Source organism: Chiloscyllium plagiosum, chromosome 10, assembly GCF_004010195.1.
Source record: "Chiloscyllium plagiosum isolate BGI_BamShark_2017 chromosome 10, ASM401019v2, whole genome shotgun sequence".
NCBI lineage: Eukaryota > Metazoa > Chordata > Chondrichthyes > Orectolobiformes > Hemiscylliidae > Chiloscyllium > Chiloscyllium plagiosum.
In genome coordinates, this window is record NC_057719.1 from 50,683,993 (window position 1) to 50,708,214 (window position 24,222).

The 24,222-nt window shown below is 40.1% G+C and overlaps 1 protein-coding gene across 9 annotated transcripts in view; it reads left to right on the forward strand.

Annotated features, from left to right (window-relative positions):
- kiaa0586 (KIAA0586 ortholog) overlaps positions 1 to 24,222 on the forward strand; it is a 515,789-nt gene that overhangs the window by 223,895 nt on the left and 267,672 nt on the right. For all 9 annotated transcript variants that reach the window (XR_006312780.1, XM_043697759.1, XM_043697766.1 and 6 more), the window contains one exon: positions 13,035 to 13,261. Coding sequence is in view for 8 of the 9 variants with exons in the window: in XM_043697759.1 (XP_043553694.1) it covers positions 13,035 to 13,261 (227 nt within the window). In the remaining variant the exon portion in view is untranslated. The remainder of the gene's footprint in view (positions 1 to 13,034; positions 13,262 to 24,222) is intronic.

Here is a 24,222-nt window from a genome sequence, read left to right on the forward strand (position 1 = left end):
TTTTGCCCTCCTGATTTCCCTCTTAAGTATACTCCTACTGCCTTTATACTCTTCTAAGGATTCACTCGATCTATCCTGTCTATACCTTACATATGCTTCCTTCTTTTTCTTAACCAAACCCTTAATTTCTTTAGTCATCCAGCATTCCCTATACCTAACAGCCTTTCCTTTCACCCTAAAAGGAATATGCTTTCTCTGGATTCTCGTTATCTCATTTCTGAAGGCTTCCCATTTTCCAGCCATTCCTTTACCTGTGAACATCTGCCCCCAATCAGCTATCAAAAGTGATTTGACTCTTCAGTGTTGTACAGTTCCACAATTACCAATCACCCTCCACTGTTTAAATCTTCATGAATGTAAGATGGATATTCAAGTGCATTGGCATCAATGCTGCCTTCAGAAATTTCCCACAAGGGCCGTTGAGTATCTCACAGATTCACTTACTAGCTTGGAATTGAGGCACTCAATTTGGAAAAGGAAGTTTTTCTTTAATAAATTTAAATGCTTCTTCATTCTCTGTTCACTTTAAATAAAGTTAAGGACTCTCCAAATTTGGTACTATGTTGACAGTCACAGATTTCTGTTGTGATAATTTGTATAACTAATACCGTATTGATCTTTAATGGTGGCGTAAAGTTGCATTTGCATCTAAATTTTAAAAATGGCTTAATTTGTACATATGCAACAAAAGTTTCTTGCTTGCCAGAAGAGTGCCAGAATCTACAGTAAAGATACCAACCTTTGTATTCATTACCATGTTTGTTGTTAGTAAAGTATGAGATAGATGCATCTTTTTTTTTTGAGCTGCAAAAACGGTAAGGATGACATTGCTGATTTTGTGAATGGCTACTATACCATAATCATCATAAACGTCAGGCAAAGTCTTGCCTTTTCTCACTTAAGATTGAGATTTGCATATAATGGACTCCCCTTCCAAAGGAAAATGATATTAAGGACGGAATTTTCCCACTAGGGGTGTTAAAAGGAGTTGGGACGATTTCTGAATCCCAAACCTACCCCCACAGAATGAAGCAGCCTTTCATGGATTTTGACCAAGGCAAGGAAGCAAGGTACCTTCAACTAGAAGTGCCAAGTGAATAATCCATTTCAGCCTCCTCCAGCAGTCCCCAGCATAACAGATACCAGCCTTAAGCCAATTTCATTCCGCATGATATTAAAAGACAGTTGGACACACTGGATACTGCAAAGACTACCGGCCTGGATAACATTCCAGCAACAGTACTGAAGGCTTGTGCTCCAGAACTTGCTGCTCCTCTAGTCAAGCTCTTTCATACAGTTACAACACTGGCATCTACCTAACAATGTGGGAAAATACCCAGGTATGTCCTGTACATAAAAAGCAACATAAATCCAACCCAACCAATTACCTGCCCCATCAGTCTGCTCTCAAGCATCAGTAAAGTGATAGAAGGTGTCATCAACAGTGCTATCAAGTAACAACTGCTCAGCAATAACCAGCTCAGTGGCACCCAGTAGCTCCTAAACTCATGACAACTGATTCAAATATGGACAAAAGGGCTGAATTCCAGTGATGAGATTAGAGTGACAGACCTTGACACCATAGTTGCATTTGACCAAATGTGGCATCAAGGAGCAGTGACAAAACTGTAATCAGTTGGTATCGGGGGCAAACTCTCCGCTGGTTGAAGTCATATCTGGCAATTAGGAAGATAGTCGCGCTTGTTGGAGGTCAGCCATCTCGGCTCCAGGACATCTCTGCAGGAGTTCCTCAGGGTAGTTTCCTAGGCCCAACCATCCTCAGCTGTTTCATCAATGAACTTCTCTCCATCATGAGGTCAGAAGTGGGGATGTTCACTGATGATTGCACCATGGCCAGCATCTTTTGCGACTTCTCAGACACTGAAACAACCCATGTCCAGATGCAGCAAGATCTGGACAATATCAGGCTTGGGCAAAGTAATATTCGTCCCACACAGCCAGGCAGTGGTCATCACCGATAAGAGACGATCTGACCACCACCACTTCATATTCACATGTGTTACCATCACTGAATTCGCCAGTATTGACATCCTGGGAGTTGACATTGATCATAAATTCAACGGGACTTACTACATAAACAGTGGCTAAAGAGAAGGTCAGAGGCTGGGAATACTGTGACAGGTAACTCACCTCCTGACTTCCCAAAGCCTGTCCATCATCTACAAGGCACAAGTCAGGAGAGTGATGGAATACTCACCAGTTGTCTGGCTGAGTACACCTCCAGAAACACTCAAGAAGCTTGACACCATCCAGGACAAATCAGCCTGCTTGATTAGCACGACATCCACAAGCATCCACGCTCTCCACACTGACACTCAGTAGTAGCAGTGTGTACTATGTGCAAGATGCACTGCAGAAATTCACTAAAGATTCTCAGGCAGCACTTTCCAAACCCTCAACCACTTCCACCTAGAAGGACAAAGGAAATAGTAGCACCACCACCTTCAAGTTCCCTTCAAGACACTCGCCATCCTAACTTGGAAATATATTGGTGTTCCTTCACTGTTGCTGGGTCAAAATCCTGGAATTCTCTCCCAAAGGAAATTGTGGGTCAGCCCACAGCAGGTGGACAGTAGTGGTTCAAGAAGACAGCTCACTACCATCACCTCACGGGCAACTAGGGACAAGCAATAAATGCTTGTCAGCCAGCGATGCCTACATTCCATCAATGAATTTTTAAAAAAGGTTCCCTGTCTGAATAAGAGCAGCTGGTGGGCTCTTGAAGTTTAATGGCTACAAGAGAGAACCGCCCAACTGCAATAAAGTTGAAGCAACATGAAAGTACTATCTTGGTAATGGAAAAAGCAACCAGCTCACCTTTGCGAGCCTTTGGCCTGCTTGGGATACTATCACCCAAGTTACTGAATCAGGAATCTAGTAGAAGTTTGGAACTTTTTTTAATCTACATTAACCTGGCTCTTACTAAGTCTAATTGACTGCTTCCCTTCTGGGTACAAGCCTGAATCTGCCTCCTGCAAAAGCCTGCATTAGTATGAATATTTTCAGTATTAGTATGAGACCTTTCCATCTCCATTCCTACCCTTTGTGGAGCCCAAAAGTCTTGCCTTTATAGTTTTATAATGCAGAAGCTGTAAAGTACCAACAGTATAGAACAGATACACGCGGTTTTGCTAACAGATATCAAAAGTTAAACTTGCAGCAATAAAAATGTAATGTTTCTGCACCATAAGTTTGAGTCCAGGATTGCATGTAAAAACTTCAGTGTTATGTTTATTGGTAAAATGAAGACAAAAATAGCATGGTGGAAGATTTATTTCATGTGAAAAGTGTGATGGAACAATTCATGAAAAGCGGGTAATGCGCAGGAAAAAACAATCCCCTCCTTCTGATCATCAAACATGCACATCCAGTTGAACTGGCACACTGTGATAAGTCTGACCAGCTGGGGAAAAAAACCTAAGAAAACTAGTGTTACAATTAACCTGAGGTAACTATTTGATTGAAAATGGTGTGCAAATCAAAAGAAGACCAAAGAAATGTTTCATAGCATTGTCACAACATGCTTCAAGATTGTACCACTGCTTCCAGAAGCAATGAGCAGCCATAGCTTCATGCTGAATATTACCAAGTGCATTCAAGTGTACCAACATCTTTACAAGCAGATAAGAAAAATCATGGGATACAAACCTGAGTAAATTGCCTCCCTTCTCAAGGTTGCAGATTTTCTCAATCTTGAAAATATTGAAGGAGCAAGTAGGTGTTGATATTCCCATGGGATCCTAAATCCCTTTAATCTTTTGACACCATTAATTGGCTTTCAAAGTGGTGGGGGGATTAGAAGCCCATTGCAAGAACTATAAAACTGTCAGGTAGCTATCTCACAATATATTTTTATCATCAATTTGATGAAGGCTGAGATTATCAGCTAAAATGGCTCGTTTGATCATTTGCCAGACTTTGCTATGGTAACATATATATAGACCAGTGCTTTGCAGAGATTTATTCATGCCGCCTTAATAAAAATTGTCCAGTATTGTTGCTGCAGTTACTTGGTTATAGTTACAGTTGGTTCCATTTCAATTGATCTGCATCTGTGAAATATATCAAATACTTCCATATTTTTAAAATTGATTGACTATTCTTCCGTGAGCAGCTCCTGAGCACTGAACTAATATAATGGCTGGAATGTAGTGCATCCCTGTGAATGACTGTCAGGTGGGGTGTGATGTAAAATTGGGTAAAATTGTGATGATGCCATGTCTGTTGCCTGCCTGCACCTGTTGAGATTTTATTAGCAGCAGGAAAGGTATTGGCTACCCTGCCAATCCTTTGGCCAATTGAGGTGGTTACAAACCTCCTTCTACACCAGCTGATATTTTAAATCTATATCAGGGCGACTGAACGCCAATTCGTAGAGCAGTTCAAGGAACATGGATGGTTTGCACGCACCAAACAACCCATCACCCTGTGACCAACCACTTCAACTCCCCTTCACACTCCCCTAAGGACATACAAATCCTGGCCCTCCTCCACCGCAAAATCAAAGCCATCCACAAATTGGAGGAAAAACATCTTATCTTTCGCCTCAGGACCATACAACCACATGGCATCAACATTGACTTTACCAGTTTCCATATCTCCCCACCCCCCCCCCCCTCCCAGATCCAACTCTCCAACTCTCTTCTCCCCTCCCCCCCACCTCATCCCAGAACCAACCCTACAACTCAGCACTGCCCTCTTGGATTGTCCTACCTGTCCATCTTCCTTCCCACCTTTCTGCTCCATCCTCCCCACTGACCTATCGCAATCACCTCCCACCTGCATCCACCTACTGCCATCCTACCTATTATCTCTCCACACACCCTATTTATCTCTCAGCCCCCTTCTCTCTCCCACCCAACATTCCTGAAAAAGGGCTTATGCCCAAGATGTCAACTCTCCTGCTCCTCAGGTGCTGCCTGACCTGATGTGCTTTTCCAGCACCACACTTTTCAACTCTGAGTCTCCAGCATCTGTTGTCCTCTCTTTCTCCCGAGCCAACCTTGCTCTAGCAAATCACAACTTATTTCTGTCCTCGTTCCAGGTCTCCCAAAATTTAGGGCTGTCTGTAGTCTCAGCAGTCCCTCCATTCCCAGAAGTGCTGGCAGTCATTTGATTGGTCATTAGTTGGAATCCTACCTCCAAGAGCTGCTGACTAATGACTGTAAAATCACTTCATAACTGTATCCTGGTGGTGATTTTTGCACTGTAAGCACAAGCTCAACCTGTTTTGGTGAAGATTAGAAATACCAGGGATAACATTGTGAGTGTGATTACTCTTCATTCCCGTTTTTGGTTTGCTGCACTTAGAAATTGTGCAAATTGCAAGACATGACCAAGAGTAATTTTTATCCCTTTTTTCTCCCATAATGAAGCAAACAACTAAATACCAAGCAAACTTTTTGGTGATAAACAATGTGCAGCAATATCAAATCAGCAAAGTAAAGCATACCCAGTGACCAGTCAGTATTGGCAATACATATCCATGTTGCCCAGTGTAAGTGCAGTTCTTCTATAATTTATTGTAATAATCTTGCTTGTGTTCAGGAGCATGCATCTCGATGTATATTGCAATGTCACATTGTGCTACTAAGTCTGAATTTTACTTATTTAATTTAGACCAAGGTATGGTTAAAAAAACAGTGCTATAATACAAGAAACATTGCATATTAACTGCCCTTTCCTAGTGGATTAGCACTTAGATCAGACTGTTCTGAAATTTCGGTGGCTTTTGTACCAGTGTTTATTGATTATGGTTACACATTCATCGACTCATAGAAAATTCAGCAAAGAAGGAACAAGATACCTTGACATTCCTTATGAAGAACAGATCAGTTAGCTCTTCCCTTCATCTCCTTCATCTTGCTGTAATATTTTCCTCTGTCAAATATTTATCCAATTTCCTTTTACAAAATTGCAACGGAATCTGTTACAATTTCCTTAATTAGTAGTTTCCTTATTTTGTAATTTTCAACCTTTGTAAATTAATTTTCAGTAATCATGTTTTTTTGAAATTAAAATTTGGGTGCTTAATTGTGTCCCCTTTAATTTTGATATGTTCTGTGACATTTTCAAAGTTAAGGCAAATTAACATTTTAAGAAGTGATGATTCATACATGGTTTTGTGCAGCTTCAACCCACCAATAGATTCTATAATTGATATGAAGTGGGAAAAATGTTCTGCCATTTGGCCTTTTAAAATTATGATACATTAAATACTATCGTGAAAACTGAATGTGGCAAGTTAATTACACAGACGTATTGGCTTCCGCTATTTACAGGCTTCAGTCAACAGCAGTAACTTTCATTTAAACAGTGCCTTTAACATACATAATGGCCAAAGGCACATCACATAACTAAGGGAAAAAGTGTGAGTATTCATGTGAATGTCATTATATATTATCAAGAAATGGGTGAAGGCACTGGATATGGAAAAATGGGCCTTGACAATATTCTGGCACTAGCACTGAAGAACATTTTCATCCTTAGCCAAGTTATTCCAGTATTACTACAACATTAGTGTCTACCTGGCAATGTGGAAATATGCCCAGATATATCTCAACACCAAAAAGCAATACAACCCCAGCCTTGCCAGTTACCACCCAGCAGTCTAGTTCTGATTATCAGGAAAGTAATGGAAGGGGTTGTCAACAGTGCTGTCAGGTGACACTTACTCAGCAATAACACGCTCACTGATCATGAACTTGGGTTGTACCAGGGCCACTCTGCTCCAGATCTCATTTCAGCCTTGGTCTGAACATGTAAGCAGCACTACCTGCAAGTTTCTGTCTGATCCAAAATAGTGGCTGGCACATTCACACCAGAGTTAAATACACACATCGCCAACACTATTGGATTCCTTTTTCTTTCATTACCATTTAATTTGTCCTCAGTCTTCCCCTGAATGTCCCAGCCAATGTCAGTTATTAACATTTGAAGTTAGCATGGAAATTTTAATCATCACATGCAACTTCCTTTATTTTCAGGTGATTGCAGGAGCTTGTGTCTGTCCAAGAGCCTGTAGCATGAGCTCCAAACTGGCCAACTGGCATGAAAACAGCATTGCATGCTAACTGATGTCCTGATGTATCTGTTCTGCATTCTTCTAGCTAATGTTAAGTGTGTATGTATCAAAGTGCCATCGATCACACTTCATGGTGGACAGATGTATGGACATTGTGGATGCCTGTTTGGAACAATAAGGATCTCTCACAAAACAGATTGTACTCTGCCCAAATTCTTTTCCACATAATTGGTATAACCCTGATGGAGAACAGCATACATAAAAATACTTCAGATTACCTTTTATGTGTTTTTATTACAGTGTTACACAGTCTGCTGTCTATTTTCTCAGAGGAAGATTTAAAAGAATTTAATAAATTTTGCAATCTCGCCTTTTTGATATACCAGTTATTTATGGTTTTGACCTGGCCACTGTCGATTGAAGAGATAATAGACAGTTCTGTAAGTAGGTTGTTCTTTCTGTTTGGTTCAGTGTTTGAATTTTGCAGTACTGGTTATTCTCCGTGTTGCTGCCATTGGCAGATAATCCTCATTCTGTCAAGAAAACACCAGCACTCACAAGAGACTTGCCAAGACTCAAGATTCAGACAGTTGAATCCAGCTGAGTTACAGGCAGAACAAATGAACATGCAGCCAGTAAGAAAAGCTGCTAATTTGCACGAATGTATATGCACTTATTTGATCCAATCAGTATGTGAAGTGGATTGTTTATAATGGTAACTGAATTCTTCTATTTGAAACTGTAATGTTTCATTCAATCTCTGGTTCCAGTTGATGGACGGTGAGATAAAATTACTGGAAGGCCACACCAAGTCTTGGTAAACTAGTTCCTGCAGACCTCATTGAAGAGTACCCTACCTGGTATAGGCAGCAAATGTGTGCTTGTGGAATGCTTATCCATTTTTACTCTTTATATTCAGAATTATATATTTCATGCTTGGTTCCAAGATGGTGCATTTCTCTTAAGTACTGCAGATCAATATATTTGATCCCTATGGGGTCCCTTTACATTGCCAGTTTCAGACAAGTCCATGTATAGTACAGCACTTGAGCAGTTGAACCAAATTAAATTAAGCATACGGTGTATAGAACTTCCTTTGCCAAAACTAAATAAGATGACTACTCGCTGTACTGGAGTATTTGGCATCTACTGGTATCATCTTACATCTGTGCAAAGACTTTTGAGTTATATTGGCATGTTTGTGTAGAGTATCACCATATTCTGATTCAAGCCGAGAGACTAATCCCTTTACATATTTTTGATTAGTCCTGCTACAGTGGAATACTCTAATTTATAGTGGTTATTGATCTAACTTTGGAATCAAGACTTTATTCAGAGATTTCTACCTCTAAATTGTTGCAATAGTTGGCGCAATTTATTAAATTTCTTACTGGTTTTAACGGGATTTGACTACCTCTTCCCTGTTCATAATCAATAGGATTTTACCTCAGCCAGGTGGGTGATGTGCTGCTTTTGCCCCTGTCTCTTTGTTAGTTTCTAAATATAATACTTCAAAAATACTAGATGGATTTTATCAAAACTTGACACACAGGGCAAGGCCCAACGAAGAACTGATCAGATTTTCATGAAGTTCTGAATCTGAATCCTGTTGTTAAAATTTGAGTAGAGTTTTCAGAACAACTTATTGACAGTTACCAGCTATACAGTGAACAATTTAGGGGCAGGGACATAAGGAGGATGAGGAACTTAAGAAAGAAAGGAAAATCGGAGGCAATCTTGATGGCCACTTTCTAGCTAAGGTGTCCTTGAAAATCTCATCCAAGTATGATACTAGTAACTACAACTTCATTTCCCACTTATTAACAGTCCCATGCCTTACCTTCCTTGTCCTATGACAATAACTGCCTAGCAAAATAGTAAAAATAAAAAGATAATCCAAAATAACATTCCAAACTAAACTTATTACTTAAGATTTTCCATATTGTCTGCAAAAATCACCTCACCACCAGTGCATTTCTGTCTTCTGTGCATCTTTACCATCCATGGTGCTTGTATACAGTAGTTACAACAAGGCTGTTTAGTTTGCATAAATTGCAAGTCATCTTGAAGGTCTACCTTGAGAAACTCTAGTCAAGGAGCTCTGACTATTACCTTACCATAGGTGGCTGAAATCTGGGCAGCCTGGATGATTTAGCTACAATAGCAAGTGCACTAGCAGTGCAGTAGAAACAAGAGGAAGAATGCTATCTCTCTAAGAGAAGGCAGAAATGACCCTTCTCCAAGGATCACATTTTACTCCTACAGGGCAATTGCTACAATTCCTAGTAATTTCTTCAGGATAATTTGCTGGTTTTGTTGTGAAACTCTGCAAGCATCATTGCACACTTGTTATAATCTCAGTAAAGGTAGGTAACTTTTCTGGAAAAAACATTGAGATGCCAATTTTCTACTAAATAAAAATAAAAGCTTCCACAGTTTAAAACAGAAAAACTTTTTACTCTAGTGAGAGTCGAACAAAGTGAACAATAAACAATGAACAGAGAATGACTGCCCTTCACACAAAGTCTGCATTTGACTGAGTATGACATCAAGGAGCCCTAGCAAAACTGAAGTCAATGACAATTAGGAGGAAACTCTGCACTTACTGGAGTTATACCTTGCACAAAGGAAGATAGTTGTTAATCTTATTGGATATTAAGCATTTTAGTCCAAGGCCATCACTGCAGGAGGTTTCTCAGGGTAATATTGAAAAACCAACCATCTTCAGCTGCTTCCTCATTGACCTTCCATCATCAAGCCTGACGTTTTTATAGTCGGTATATACTTAGTCTGAGTTTTTTGAAATAGTCTCTTAAATGTCTCTTACTGTGCCCCTGTTGATTTATCACCCTAACCTCGTATGCCAGTTCATTTCAGCTAGCTCAGCTTTCATGCCCACCTTATGTAAGTTTAAAATACTAGTCTTTGACTCAATGTTCTTCCTTCCAAACTGAATGTAAAATTCAGTCATATTGTGGTCACTACTATCTCGGAATGCCTTTATTCTGATGTAACTAATCAGTCCACAAAAATAAGTCATATCACTTTGCTTATACAGTTTCTGTCATGAATTCTTATTGTTTAATTAGTTATCCTGTCTGACCTGTGTCACAGATGTTGGGCTACCCTTCAAGGTCCCTAACAGTCCCATACTTTTCTGCACAGTGTTTCTTTATTTAAATGCTGCATATGGTTTCTATTAACTTATGTCGTCATATCCTTCAATATTCAAGACCCAATCCTTGTCATCCTGCAGTCATGCCTTTGTAATGATCAGATTATAATTATTTATTTCAGTGTGCACTATCAATTTGTTTACTTTGTTATAAATGCTACATGCATTCAGATACAGACCTTTTACTTCTGATTTTTAATTACCTTTGTAACATGTAGTCTTGACTGTTCATCCATTCTTAGGCTATTTGTCTCTGTCCCTGTCTGCTATTCTGTGACTGTCATTTCCCATATTACAAACTCCCTCTCTTAACTTGTCTTCAGGTAATAGTCTAGAGATTGTAAGCTTTGAGGTTCTGATTTTAAATTTAGTGCTCTCTATGCCAAACCACTTTCGTAGTTTCACTTGTTATTGGTATATACATGGACTAAGACAAGTGGAGGTTTCCCTTCCCTTTGCAAGTTCCTCTCCCAGCAGACACAGATGTCCAGAATACCGACGGTCCAAAACACAGTCTGAAATGTTGCATTTTTGCTGCAGATAATGGTGTCAATCGTCTTCGATATAGTATCAAATATTGAATTTCCATACTGAAATCCCCATCTCATCCATGGTGAAGAAGGCAAATGCTACATTGGCCTTCATAGTGAGAAGATTCAAGTACAGGAGCAAGGGTTGTCTTGCTGCAATTTTACAGAGCTTCAATGAGACCATGCCTGGAGTAGTGTGCGCTGTTTTGGTCTTCTCAGCTGAGGAAGGATGCTCTGGTTATGGAGAGAGTGAACAAAAGAGTTACCAGTCTGATTCCTCAGATGGCAGGACTGGTGTATGAAGAGGTACTGGAACAGTCAGAAAAGTGGGGGCGGTTGGGGGGGAGGTGGGGGTGGGTGGAGGTGAATCCTATAATATTCTAACAGGACTATACAAGGTAAATGCAGGAAAGATGAGAAAAATCCAGAAAGTGGTGAGTCTGTGGAATTCTCTGCCACAGAAAATGGTTGAGGCCAAAACATTGACTATTTTTTTCAAGAAGGAGTTAGATATAGTTCTTAGGGCAAAAGGGATTAAAGCGGTGGGCTGAAAGCAGGAAGAGAGTACTGACTTGGACGATCAGCCATTATCATGTTAAATGGTGGAGCAGGCTTGAAGTCAAGTGACCTATTCTGAAGAAGGGCCTGTGCCCGAAACGTCGAATCTCCTGTTCCCTGGATGCTGCCTGACCTGCTGTGCTGTTCCAGCAATAAAGTTTCAACCTATTCTTCCTCCTATTTTCTATGTTTCTATTACAGTAGCCTCCAAACGCTCTTACACTGCAGCCTTGACTCATCATCCAGAGTGCCTTTCATAATGAGTTGTAATTAATTATTCAGTAATATTATTCACATACTTATGTTGTCCTTCCACCTAAAACAAGGTCAGAACATACATGGGAATGCAACCAACTTTAAGTTCACCTGCATGCCACTCATCATCCTGACTTTGAACTCCATATAGCAGTTCATTCACTGTTGCTGGGTCATAATTCTGGAACCCCCTTCCTAATGGTACTGTGGGTGTACAATGACTGTAGCAGTCCAAAAGGACAGCTTACCTCCGCCTGAAGGACATTTTATTTTAGGCAATAAATGCTGGCTTCATGAATGACATCCAAATCCTATGAAAGAATCAAAGACAAATATTTAGGGGAGAATCAAAGATGGAGGGGGCAATGGGATGTGAGAAGGACAAATGGGTATGAGGACACCATTGTCACTACAGGCCTTTCTGGATGGGCATCCGAATAATGGGTAATGACATCTTCTCAATGAAGTTTAGGAAATTCAGGTGTGTCTGTCCCTTCCTTGTTTGCTCCTGCTACCTGTTTCTGCAAGAAAGTGGCAAGTATGTTATTGAGTGTCAGATTCTGGGGCTATTAAATTTAGTCCTCAGAATTTTTATCAATAGCATGAAATATGGAATAAAGTAATATGATTAGGAGATATTGGCTTACCTCACTTTTGTTCTTTCAATCCTTATTCATGATCATTGCAGGCTTCTGTTAGTGAAACACTAATCTGCTTTTCTGTTTTCCCTGTTTGTTAGCAATCTGTGCAGTTCATTTTCTATTGCTTCAACTAAACTTCATTTCATCCCATTGAAAATAATTTTTGCAATGCTATTTAATGAGAAATTTAAGTGAATTTATAGAATTCCTTGCATATTTATATATTTAAAGATGGAATTTTCTTTTTCGAGGAAAGAAATGTAAAAGTGTAATACTTTTAACAGTTGACAGCAAATGCGTTACACTTATTCTGAGGTCAATAATGTTTTTATTCAGTATGTTTGAAGAAAAGAAAACTTCTCAATTAACTCTTACGAGATTTCATTCCTTTCATCATTCATTGAAGGTTTGAAATACATTTTCATTTCATTGTAATCCAGAATGACTTTTTTACCAATAAAATATCCAATAATGCTGAGATTAAAATCAGTTTTGGTTTTCTAAAAGAACATTGATAGTTTTAGACACAAGATGAATGTGTTTTGCTCATGCAGAAGTCTGACAATAGCTTTGTGTTCTTTCAATGCAACTATACATTGTTAGTTTTACATCTATTTATTTTGCCACTGAAAAGAAATATGCTGCAGTTACTTTGTTAAAAAGTAAGAAGTAGAAGTGCATAAATTTGACATATTTAATGTGAATATGTGAATGTATTTATTAACATTTTATTAGCTTATGAATATGCTTGTAGTAGTCCATAATTTTTTTTTGTCAACTTTTCTCATTTTTATCTACCAAAGCATAATCTAAAATCCTTTCAATTCCAGCTCAAACAGCCTACCTGTATTGGCAGACAGGCAAACTCCAGTCATTCTCAGAAGCCTTCGCTGCTTCAATCAGTAAAAGCACCAATATCAATGTTTGAAGATGCTGAAAGAATTCTGCGTGAAGTGCAAACTAATAAGAAATTCATTGAAGAAAATCTGCATGCAATTGCTCAAGCAAAGGACAGCACTTCTGTATATTCATTAATTGATTCTTTGGCTGCAGACAGGTAAGGAAGGAATTTCTAAAAGGAAAATTGGTCAGTCCGACATGTCTGGGTTTAATGCTTTTGGGGAAGTCTACTTTTTGTGCACAATGAAAAATATTGACGGATGCCTGTGTCAACCAAAAGTAGACTAAACGCACCATTTTGTTGCAGAGTTACTACTGCTGTTCCTCAAATTTACTGAATGAAAATCATGAGTGTGACTATTTCTCATATCAGACGTCAGCATCTTCAGTAGTTTTGCCAAAATGAGGAAGTAGTATGATGCCCACCAGAAAATGAATTGTAATTGTGCAAACCAATTTCACCAAGCACTCTTACAGTTGGCAGGCAGGATGCTTTCTGAAACTAGAGAAAAGATTGGTTAATTTGCCAGTGTGCCATTTATTTTTCAAATAATACAAGTAGGACCAGTAAGTGTAAAAGTAAATTTACTGGAGTTGTGTGATATCTGAAATAAAAAGTAAAAGAAACACTATAAATACACAGCAGATCTTCAAGATTCACGGAGTTACTGTTTGGTATGACCTTTCATCAGAATGGATATGTTATGAGGAGTGACAGACAATAAGGAAGTACCATGAAAGAAGGAACAAAAATGAAATGCCAAAAGGAATGAAATGAAAATGGAGATAGGGCAAGCAAAGGAACAGAAAATGGGTTTAGAAGTGTAAATGATGATTGCAAAATTAATATCATCTGATATTTTAAAAAACATGAAGTTAGGATTATTATTTGAAATAGTTAAACTCATGTTACTTTCTGAAAGCTGTAAAGTATCTAAGCAAAAGACGTTATTCTGTAAACACCTATTGAAAATACACTTCATTCAAATAGAATAGGAGTCAAGATAGACATGAGCAGAGAATTAAAATTGTTGACAGGTTGAATGTTTGAACCTTAGGGACATGCTTGAGGGCTGAAAGGGTGTCCCACAAAATGATCATCAGAAAGACGTTTGGCATGCTTGCCTTCATTGGCCAGAATGTTGAGTATGGGAGTGGGCATGTCGTGTTGCGGCTATATAAGGTATTGGTGAGGCCATTTTTAGAATACATGAATTTTGGTCAATATGCTATAGGAAGGATGTTGTTAAAGTTGAAAGGCTTCAGAAAAGCTTTCCCAGGATGTTGCCAGGATTGTGGAGGTTTGAGCAACAGGGAGAGGTTGAATAGACTGGGACATTTTACCTTAGATTGTAGGAGGCAGAGGGAAATCCATGCCCCTCATGATTTTATAAGGTGAATAGCCAAGATCATTTCCCCAGGGTAGAGGTCCAAAACTAGAGGGCATAGGTTTAAGATGAGAGGGGAAAGATTTAAAAGGGACTGAAGAGACAGAGGATGATGGGTGAATGGAATAAGCTGTCAGAGGAGATGGTGGAGGCTGATTCGATTACAACATTTAAAAGACATCTGGATGGGTATATGTTTAGGAAAGGTTTAGAGAGATATTGGCCAAACGCTGGTAAATGGGACTAGATTAGTTTAGGATATCTGGTCAGCGTGGACCAGTTGAATTGAAGGGTCTGCTTCCATGCTGTATGACTCTGTGACTCTATTTGAACACAGGATCTCAGAACTGAGAGACAAGTCTAATGATGAGCAACACACCTCCATTTGCAATTGTTTTATGGGTTTGAGTATAACATCACTGGTTTCAGCAGTGACCTACATTTGCTTTTTAATTAATGTTCTGCTATCCCATTTGAAATTTCAAATAAATGGATGTTTTTATTGTTCACACCCCCCATTACACATTAGGCATATATTTTCCTAATTCCCTAACTTAACAATTAATATAGCACCCTCCATTCTGTCTACAATTTATTATATCACCTAATTAGATTTGTTAGCAAATTGTCATACTGTTACCTTAATGCCCATGTTCAGATCATTTATGTAAATATCACTTATAAAGTCAAGCAATGCAGTTAATGGCAGAGAACTGCTCTATAACATGCTAATTGGTTTTCATGATGAGTAATAACTGAAACTATTAAACAATACACCTTTTAATTGTGCAAAAATGAAAGGGAAAAAATAGCAACGTGAATCTTCAAGCTAATATTGTGCATATTGTGACTGTAATATCTTCAGTCTGAAAATTGTTGTTCCAAAAGAACAATTATCTGGAAATTCTTTGAGCAGACTCAAGCAACCTTTAGTATCATGTTAGTGTGACACTTTGGGACCAGATACATGGAAGATGCAGTACTTGGATAAATAAAACCTTTTTTTTAACTGCTTTAAATTATATTGTCATTGTTTTATGTTTGGATCAGAAGTTGGCGAGCTAAAAAAAGACAGAGGGTGGCAGTTGATGGGAAATGTTCATCTTGGAGTTCAGTTACTAGGGGTGTACTGCAAAGATTTGTTTTGGGGCCACTGCTGTTTGTCATTTTTCTAAATAACCTCAATGAGGTCATAGTAGGATGCGTTAGTAAATTTACAGATGACACTAAGTTCGGTGAAGTTGTGGATACCGCTGAAGGATGTTGCAGGTTACAGAGAGGACATAGGTAATCTGCAGAGCTGGGCTGAGATGTAACAAATGGAGTTTAATACAGAAAAGTGTGAGGTGATTCACTTTGGAAGGAGCAACAGGAATAAGGTGTACTGGGCTAACAATTCTTGGTAGTGTGGATGAGCGGAAAGATCTCATTGTCCATGTACATAGGTCCTTGAAAATCTTCACCCAGGTTGATAGGGTTGTTAAAAAGACATACAGTGTGTTAGCTTTTATTAGTAGAGGGATTGTGTTTCGGAGCTACGAGGTCATGTTGCAGCTGTATAAATCTCTGGTGCGGTCGCACTTGGAGTTTTGCGTACAGTTCTGGTCACTGCATTTCAGGAAGGATGTGGAAGCTTTGGAGAGGGTTCAGAGGAGATTTATTAGGATGTTGCCTGGTATGAAGAGAAAGTCTGAGGGACTTGAGGCTGTTTTCGTTAGAGAGAAGAAGGTTGAGAGGTGACTTAATTGAGACATATAAATAATCAGAGGGTTAGATAGGGTGGACAATGAGAGCCTTTTTCCTTGGATGGCTTGCACGAGAAGATAGAGCTTTAAATTGAGAGGTGATAGACATAGGACAGATGTCAGAGATAGTTCTTCACTCAGAGTAGTAGGGGTTGGAATGGCCTGCCTGCAACAGTAGTAAATTCTCCGGTTTTAAGGGCATTTAAATGGTCATTGGAAAGACATATGGATGAAAACGGAATAGTGTAGGGTAGGTGGGCTTCAGATTGGTTCCACAGGTTGGCACAACATCGAGGGCTGAAGGGCCTGTACTGCACTGTAATGTTCTTATAGATATACTGTATATTTATATCCATGTCATGTTCTCATTCACACACTTGTAGTTATGCATTCTACTACCATTCTTTAATCCAAGAAATTCCAAAATGATTGAGTCCCAGGAATTCCTGACTGGAGAAATTGCAGTTTATTTTCCTTCTCAAAACTTTTATGGAACTTTTTTTGTATTTGATGACATTTTATTATTTTCTTTTCTCTCCCCCCACCACCTTTTATGTATTAGCCTTGCTTTGAAATGACAGAAATTCTAGGTCACTGATGCACCCACATATTGTTATAACTGATCCTTGAACAGCCAGAATGTTAGTTGCTACAGATAAATGTGCTCATAAAAAATAATGCATATGCAATTAACTATTGGAGTACCTTGATATGACAAGTCTTGACAGTTAATTGCATGCTGCTTTATCTTATATTTAACTTTACATCAGTAAGAATAGCACAATTGTGCAAAGGTGTTCAGTGTGATTGGTAAGAGTTAGCACAGAAATTTAGACATAACAGCAGTAAAGCTGGAGACACCCAGCAGGTTATGCAGCACGGTGGAGAGAAAAACAGTTCGTATTTCAGGTCTGACCTTTCATCAGAATGGGAAATGTTAAAAATACAATAGGTTTAAGGAAGTGAATGGGGAGAGTTGACAAATGAACAAAATGTCAGGTCTGCAATAGGGCAGAATACAGAAAAGGTAACATAATAAAGGAGTTGGTGATACAGGGCCAAAAGGAGAAGGAATGGAACAAGTAAAGAAATATGAGATGTGTCTGAAGGATGTGATTTCTTTCAGTCTCAACTCTAAGATCTTCTCCCCGTGTCTGGTCATTGTTCATGGATAAGCACAGCTCTTCTGCTGCTCGCTGTTATTTTACAGTTTCAAGTTTCCTGGCTGGAACTGTCGTCTTCACAACATGAAGTGCAATGTCTCCACACCACTATCCTTCACAAGTTGGCCTGAGGAGCTTCTGCAATTTTCTTGAATGGTGGCCCAAGCGGTGTTTAGCCATCAGCCTGTGTCATTTCCGGTACTTCAAGCATTGTTATCACCGACAAACACAGCTTCTACCTTTTCATCATTCCAAAGGGACTGCTCCATCTCTTGCCAACTCCTCAGTGGTTGTCAATGTCCACACCTCTGCCAAGGTACCTTTCTATCCAAGTGCAAGAGATTCAATACTTGCCTTTTCAGTGCCCTGCTGTTCATCATTCAATTCCGAAACATTCCTCCCAGATGAGTGGCGATTTACCTATTTGCTTTTCAGTTTATTAAATGCTGCATGCGCCAACCTTAATGCATTCTGTTTTACACTAGGGACACGAGCATTGATTGGTGGCCACTTTGGAAAACAGAACCTTTGGTCCGCATACAGTAAATCCTCTGTATCTGCAAAATTACGAATCGTGAGTTTACCTATTCGCACCAAAAATATAAGTAACAACAAAATCAACATCAGCGGGTAAAACTCAGGAATCCGCAATTTTTAACTTTTTTTAAATGAGCTCTGCATCGTCAAATTTCATAATTCATGGAGATTCTCAGGAATGGAACCCTCTCAGATATGGAGGAATGACTGTATGAGATCTTGAGCTTCTGGGTGCCAATCATTTTAATTCACTTTCTTGCTTTTATGCACATGCTGTTTTCTCAGCTTTACTCAGTATTTCAATGTAAGCTCTTTTGATTAGGCACTTGACAAGTTGGAGACTCAAGATGCAGTTCAAGCATTTCGGATTATAACTTGAGTCCCCATTTTATTTTCTGGCTTTGGCTTTATTCTCATTTTTGCTTACCATAACATCTGATAAAGGAGCCGAATTAAGTTATTTGGCACATTTAGTCTGCTCAACCATTCGGTCATGGCTGAAATGTTTTTGAAACCCATTGTCCAGCCTTGTTCCCGTAACTTTTGATCCCCTTACTAATTAAGAATGTATCTCTGTCTTAAAGACACTCAATAACTTGGCCTCCATATTCTTCTGTGGCAATGTTTGGTTATTTGCTCAGATGTATTTCATAGAATCATAGAATCCCTACAGTGTGGAGGCAGGCCATTCGGCCCATCGAATCCACACTGTCCCTCCAAGGAGTTTCCCACCCAGATCCACCCCCTATCTTAACCTTGTAAACCTGCAAATCCCACTGCTAATCTACCTTAAATGCACATCCCTGAACACCATGGGCAATTTAGCATGGCCAATGCACCTAACCTGCGCATCTTTGGACTGTGATCTTTCTAAAGATTTCTCAATGTAAGTGTAAGGATTGTGACTTCTGCTTTTAATGGATATTGGGTAAGTGTTTTGGGCCATTATGGGAGCCTATGGGGCATTACTAGAGGGGCCAAGTAGGTATCGCGATGTTAGGGCAAAGAGGGTAAGTGCCAGCGAACTTTACACTTATCTTCAGAACTGAGTCTTCATCTCAGAAAATGTAGGTGAGCCTTCCAACCTGGCAGTCTTGGCCGCGATCTGCCTCAACCCTCCTGCTGGAAGCAGCAGGTCTAGCTCCAGCCAGTCCCCAACTCAAAAGTCATGAAAATAGCTTTAGAGAGCACTGTAGTGGTCAAAATGGTACTGCAATGTTGGGAAATTTCCAATCTCCTATCCCATCTTTAAAAATGAAATCCAACCCATAGTATCCTACCTGGATTGTAAATTTCAAACATTGAAGGTATTTTAAAATTTATTCATGGGATATGAATGAGCACGAAAGGACAGTGACATATTTCAAGTCAGGTGTGTGGCTTGGAGAGGTACCGGCAGGTGGCTTTGTTCCAAGGTTTTTGTTAGTCTTCGTCTCGGTGGTAAAACCGGTTTCGTGGATAGGTTGCCAGTCAAGTGGACATTCACATGGACTTTGCTCTGGATGATGCTGCGTTTCTTGAGGATTGTTGACACTTATTCAGGCAGGTGGAGAGTGTTATATCACTGCTGACTTGTACCTTTTAGATGTGGTCTGACACTGGGAACGTAGAAGGTGAGTTACTCACCACAGAATTCTGAGCCTTGGATTTGCTGTTGTAGTTACTGTATTTGTATTCCCAGTTTATTTTCTGGTCAATGGTAACTGCTTGGATGATGAATGTGGGGCATTTAGTGTCACAGTTCTGGGAAGGGGTAGCAATTTAAAACAGAGGTGAGGAGAAATTACTTCTCTCAAAGGGTCATAATCTGTGCATTTCACTATTCGGAGTACAGTGCTTGCCAGGAAGTTGAAAAAATTTTAAGGAGACGGTAGACATATTTTTAGTTAGTAATGAGTTGAAGAGTTATGGGGAATAGACAAGAAAGTGGAGTTGAGGCCAAGATGCGATAAACTATGATTGTACCATACGGCGGAGCAGGCTCGAGGGGCAGAATTGCTTAATCCTGCTCCTTGTTGTTATGTTCTTAAGATGTTGAAACTTTATTGGTGGAACAGCACAGCAGGTCAGGCAGCATCCAGGGAACAGGAGATTCGACGTTTCGGGCACAGGCCCTTCTTCAGGAATGAGCAGAGTGTGTTCAGCAGGAGAAGATAAAAGGTAGGGAGGAGGGACTTGGAGGAGGGGCGTTGGAAATGTGATAGGTGGAAAGAGGTCAAGGTGAGGGTGATAGGTCGGAGTAGGATGGAGGCGGAGAGGTCAAGAAGAAGACTGCAGGTCAGGAAGGCGGTGCCGGGCGGGAGGGATCCGGCTGAGACAAGGGGGGGGGAGGGGGGATGAAAAAATTGGTGAAGTCCAAGTCCATCCCCTGCGGGGGGAGGGTTCCCAGTCGGAAGATAAGACGCTCCTCCTCCGACCATCGGGTTGTTGTGGTTTGGCGGTGGATGAGTCCAATGACCTGCATATCCTCGGTGGAGTGGGAGGGGGAGTGGAAATGCTGTGCTACAGGGTGGTTGGATTGGTTCGTCCGGGTGGCCCAGAGGTGATGTCCATATCCCTTGAATTAGTTTTTAAAACATTTAACAGGTATGGGAATCTGCATTAACTTTGGGGGCTGAAATCACGGGTGCACCAGTCAAAGCAACTGACATTCCATCTAACCAAGACACCCAGTGGGTTTGAACTCTTGTACCTTATTTGAACACATCAGTCATGATTCTTCACCACTGGTCAAAAGCAGAATGTCACAGAGGGTCAGGCCATCACTGGAGACCCATGGAAATGATTCCTGACAGCATGAGTGAGGAAGGAGACTAGTTGGAGAGGACAGCAGTTGGAATATTGAGTGATTAAAAGCAGAGGAAATCCACAGCATCTCTGCACTCTTGGAAGAGCCCCTCTCCACCTCTGAGCCACAAAAATTTGACCCCCAAGTATTTCTTTCAGTGCTGTTTCTGATCACTGTGTACTTTGACTCTAGTTATGTTATGGGGGCATGTCGAGTTCAGGCCTTCCTGACCTGTAGTCTTCTTCTTGACCTCTCCGCCTCCGTCCTACTCCGACCTATCACCCTCACCTTGACCTCTTTCCACCTATCACATTTCCAACTCCCCTCCTCCAAGTCCCTCCTCCCTACCTTTTATCTTCTCCTGCTGAACACTCTCTGCTCATTCCTGAAGAAGGGCCTGTGCCCGAAACGTCGAATCTCCTGTTCCCTGGATGCTGCCTGACCTGCTGTGCTGTTCCAGCAATAAAGTTTCAACTTTGATCTCCAGCATCTGCAGACCTCACTTTCTCCCCCATGTTCTTAAGATGCCATTGAATGGCAAAGAACAATGGTTAGATTCTCTCCTGATGAACTGGGTGAGACTCTATCCAATGGAGAGATTTCCTCCAATTCCTGTTGACTGCATTTTTGCAGGGTTCCTTGATGTAATAGTAAATCAATTGTTGCTTCAAAGACAAGGGCAGTCACTCTCCACTCATCTCTAGAGATCAACTCTTTCATCTGTGTTTGCGCCAAGTTTGTAATAAGCTCAAGAACTGAGTGACCTTGATAGAAACTCCTCCCATTAGTCAATTGCTCTCAGTCACTTAGGGCTGGAAGTAGCAGGATTGCAGAGCTTGGACCTGATCCTTTGGCTGAGACATTTCCCTGCCTTATTGGTAATGGTAGAGTGGGGGATATTCTAGCCAATCAGGTTATTGATTGTGGTTGGAAACAGATCTGCGCTGTTGATGGCTCACATTGCCTTATGGATGCCCAGCTTTGAGTTGGTAGATCTGTTCAAGAATTTATCATGGTGTTCGTGCCATTTAATGTGATGGAGGATTTACAATGTGAAGACAAGACTTCGCTTCCACAAGGACTATGCTGTGGCCACTGCGGATACTATCATGGATGTGTTAGGTTCTTTTCCCAAGATTTCACTCACAAGACACAATTCGCACATACTAACTCCTGCAAACAGTTGAAGTTTATTGAAGCTTGTACAAGCTAGGTGACCCCTCTGACTCTCTTTGTTGGTCATGCAATGTCGAGTCAAAATGAGGTTCCGAGCAAAGAAAACACATCCCCTGTATTCAGGTCAGTTGATAATGCCGTTCACCCCCCCTAATAAGTACATGTCACCCCAGGTACGATGGTAGGATGAGATCATTCTTGGAGATAATGTAACTATAAATGCCCTAATCTTGGGAAATCATTATGCAGACGTTTTCCTGACTCCGTGATTACCCATGTCTATGTAGGTGTGCTATGTCCTAACTTCAGGGCGGCCCTGCAAATGAGTTCTGGCTCCATTACTTCCCCAGACAATATAGGTGGGATATGCTTCAGTATCGGGGATGATCACGCAAGCGAATCTGATTGGCTCGGGGATGGCTAAGAAAGTATTTCTGAATGGAAGAGGCTGAACGGTAGTTTAATTTGATAATAGTAAGAGAGGAGTAGCAAATGACTGTCTAAATGAAGTGGGAGTCATCCGCATTCCTACATGAATGTCGTCCCTGCCCACTTCCAGAATGTTCAGTTTCTGGAGGAAGACAGTGCAGTTTAATGCTTTAATATTAAATTAATGTCCAGGAAGATAGTCCAATTTAATCTTTTAACAATATTGATGGCTGCATCTGTGACTTGTAGATTGGTGACGATGAGTTCATGTAGGTTTTACTCTTTTATTGGTTCCCTCTCATCCTGCTGTAAACCCAATCTTGCAGCTATGTTCTTTGTACTCAGCCAGCATGGTCAGTGGTAGTGCTGCTTAGCTACTGTTGATGGTGGGCATTGAAGTCCCCCATTCAGAGTATATTTTGTGCCCTTGGCCTCCTCAATGCTTCCTCCAATTGATGTTCAACATGGAGGCGTACTGATTCATTAGCTGAGCCAGAGGTAGTGGATGATAATCAAGAGGTTTCCTTGTCCACTTTTGAGCTGATTCTATATTTCATGGGATCCTGAGTCAATGTTGAAAATACACAAAGCATCTCCTTCTTGACAGTATTTCACTGTACCATCAGTTCTGTGGGACAGGACACACTCAGAAATAGTGATGGTGATATATGGGATATTGTCTGTTAGGTATGATTCCATGAGTATGTTAGGCTGTTATTTGACTAGTCTGTGAGAGATCTCCCAGTTTTGGCACAGCCCCTCAGATTTAATATAGAGTACTTTGCATCAACAATAGCAATGATTTTGCTGTAGTTTCTTTTGAGTGCCTAGGATAATGACAGGTAATCTATCCAGTTTAATTCCTTCTCTTAGAGTTTGTACCAATTAATACAACTGTGTAGTTTGCTCGGTTAACTAAGAGGACATCTTAGAGTCGGGCATGTTTCATGTGGCTTTTAAGTTGCATGCCACACAACTATCCTTCTCTAAAAGATATTAGTAAAGCAGATGCATTTTTACAACATCCTACAATCCTTTTATGATAGCCATTAGAGTATTTTTTTAATTCCAGATTTATTAATTGAATTCAAATTTCTACATCTGCCATTGTAAGATTCACAGCCATGTCTCGAGAGCATTCACCTGGTCCTTTGGATTACTAGCCCAGTTGACATTACAAAAACACCCCTATAATATGTATTACTGTTTGTCTGAGAGGCAGTGTTTGGGGAAACTTGAAATATTGAGACATGTTGAACTTGTTTTAGGCATCAATGTTTTGAACCCAACCTCCAAGTTCAGTTTAAATCCAAGTTATTTGATCAAAATTGCAGCATGGAGTTTTTACATCTATTTTAAATAAATGGTTTGTAACCAGTACTACAAAAATAGAAAATAGCTATCATGAGTTAAATAGAAATTGAATTGTACTAACTCCAAGTATGCAATTTTTTTTTGCTTCATATAGCCCTAAGTATTATTTTCAATCATTGTCCTTTAATTTTATGGCAGTTTAGTAAAATCAACACAACTCATTGTGGTGAGCAGTTTTTAAATTCCTGTTATTTTAACTGCAGACCATCTTCTGACCATTGTTTAAAATGCAGGACTTTCTATTTTAAGTTCTTTTCTCATATGTGGTGCAATTATACTGTTTTATATTGCTGTACTAAAAGAAAGGTTTGTTGTACTGAGTACTGTGTTCACTTTAGCCCGTGGGAACATGTTTTAGTTCCAAGTTCTCAAATCTCTAGAACTCCTTCTGTCGTTCTGTGCAAAATACTGGATTTATGGCAAATTTGTAGGAAAGAAATTTTCTCCATTTTGGTCATGGCCAAAATATTCCCAGGGATCAATATCAATTGACAGGGTGGAAATCACTTCCAGGGAAG